The sequence below is a fragment of the Ciona intestinalis genome, chromosome 12, assembly GCF_000224145.3.
Source record: "Ciona intestinalis chromosome 12, KH, whole genome shotgun sequence".
NCBI lineage: Eukaryota > Metazoa > Chordata > Ascidiacea > Phlebobranchia > Cionidae > Ciona > Ciona intestinalis.
The window spans coordinates 2592124-2593354 of NC_020177.2; the positions used below are offsets into that span (position 1 = coordinate 2592124).

General features: G+C 40.3%; 1 protein-coding gene across 1 annotated transcript in view; it reads right to left on the reverse strand.

Moving 5' to 3' along the window:
* LOC113474735 (serine/threonine-protein kinase nekl-2-like) overlaps positions 1-1096 on the reverse strand; it is a 1666-nt gene extending 570 nt beyond the window's left edge. Inside the window, exons 1-2 of the mRNA XM_026837007.1 lie at positions 746-1096; positions 4-40 (exon numbers count right to left, since the gene is read on the reverse strand). Of these exons, the coding sequence (XP_026692808.1) occupies positions 4-40; positions 746-952 (244 nt within the window). The 5' untranslated portion in view covers positions 953-1096. The remainder of the gene's footprint in view (positions 1-3; positions 41-745) is intronic.
* Between the last annotated feature and the right edge of the window lie 135 nt (positions 1097-1231).

Genomic DNA, 1231 nt, shown 5'->3' on the forward strand with positions numbered 1-1231 from the left:
TGCATAACTCCGGTGATATATGACACGGGGTGCCTACTACCTGTGGGGGTTGGGGGGGGGTAAGTTATGGGGTATTGATAGTTGTTGTAATAATATGGGTGTTCTGTTTCATACACCTCATGCCCGCTTACAAGTTTCCATGTACGTAACTTATTTATCCTCGCATGGCGGGGCAATAACCATCGTTATAACACGGATGTTCTGTTTCATACACCTTGTGCCCGCTTAATATGAGTTACCACGTATGTACCGGCGCCGTGGCATAGTGGTCATCACGCCTGTCTGTAACCCGTAGGTAATGGGTTCAATGCTCGTCGCTGCTACCGTTGTGTGTGATGTGTCCTTGGGCAAGACACTTAACGACAATTGCTCCAACCCAGTGGTCACTTATGGGTTGTCCAAATTACCAGTCATACATAAAAAAAATCCCCCCAAAAAATAATCACCCACAAAGTAACATACATGGTAACTCGTAAGCTGGCACGAGGTGTTAAACCTGTGTGATAACGACTGTCGTTTTCCGGCCACGCGAGGATAAAGTAAGTTACATTCATTCATTCATTCATTCATTCACATTCATGTAACTTTGTATGTGACTGTTTTCTTGACAACTTGAGAAAAACTATTAGTAACCACTGGGTTAACAAAGCAATTAAAATTGAGTAACAACCAGGGTGACATGATAGTGATACCATATTGATAAACGGACCAATATATAACTGGTGTTCTGTTCCACACAACTTACCGTGAAAGCTTTGGTCTTCGTGTTCAAAACCTTAGAGATTCCGAAGTCGGACAATTTACAAACTTTACATTTTCGATCCAAAAGAATATTCTGAGGCTTAATATCTCTGTGTAGAATATTCATAGTGTGTATGTGGTGTAACGCAACCACAATCTGCATGAACAAGTTGGTCACGTTTTCCTCCTTTAATGGTGAAGACTGAGACATGAGGAAGTCGTATAAAGTTCCACCTGTTGGGGCAATGTAACTTTGTGGGTTATTGAATGAATAGGTGTAATTTGTTCATCCTCACGTGGGGGGGAACGACAGTCGTTATAACACGGGTGTTCTGTTTCATACACCTTGTGCCTGCTTACAAGTTACCACATACTTTGTGTATGTTTAAATAAACAAACAAAAAGAATTTTTTTTTCTTCTCATAATGTGGAAGTAAAAAGTTATATGGTTGTCATATCTGATATAATGCAAATATGGGTTATAGAATTA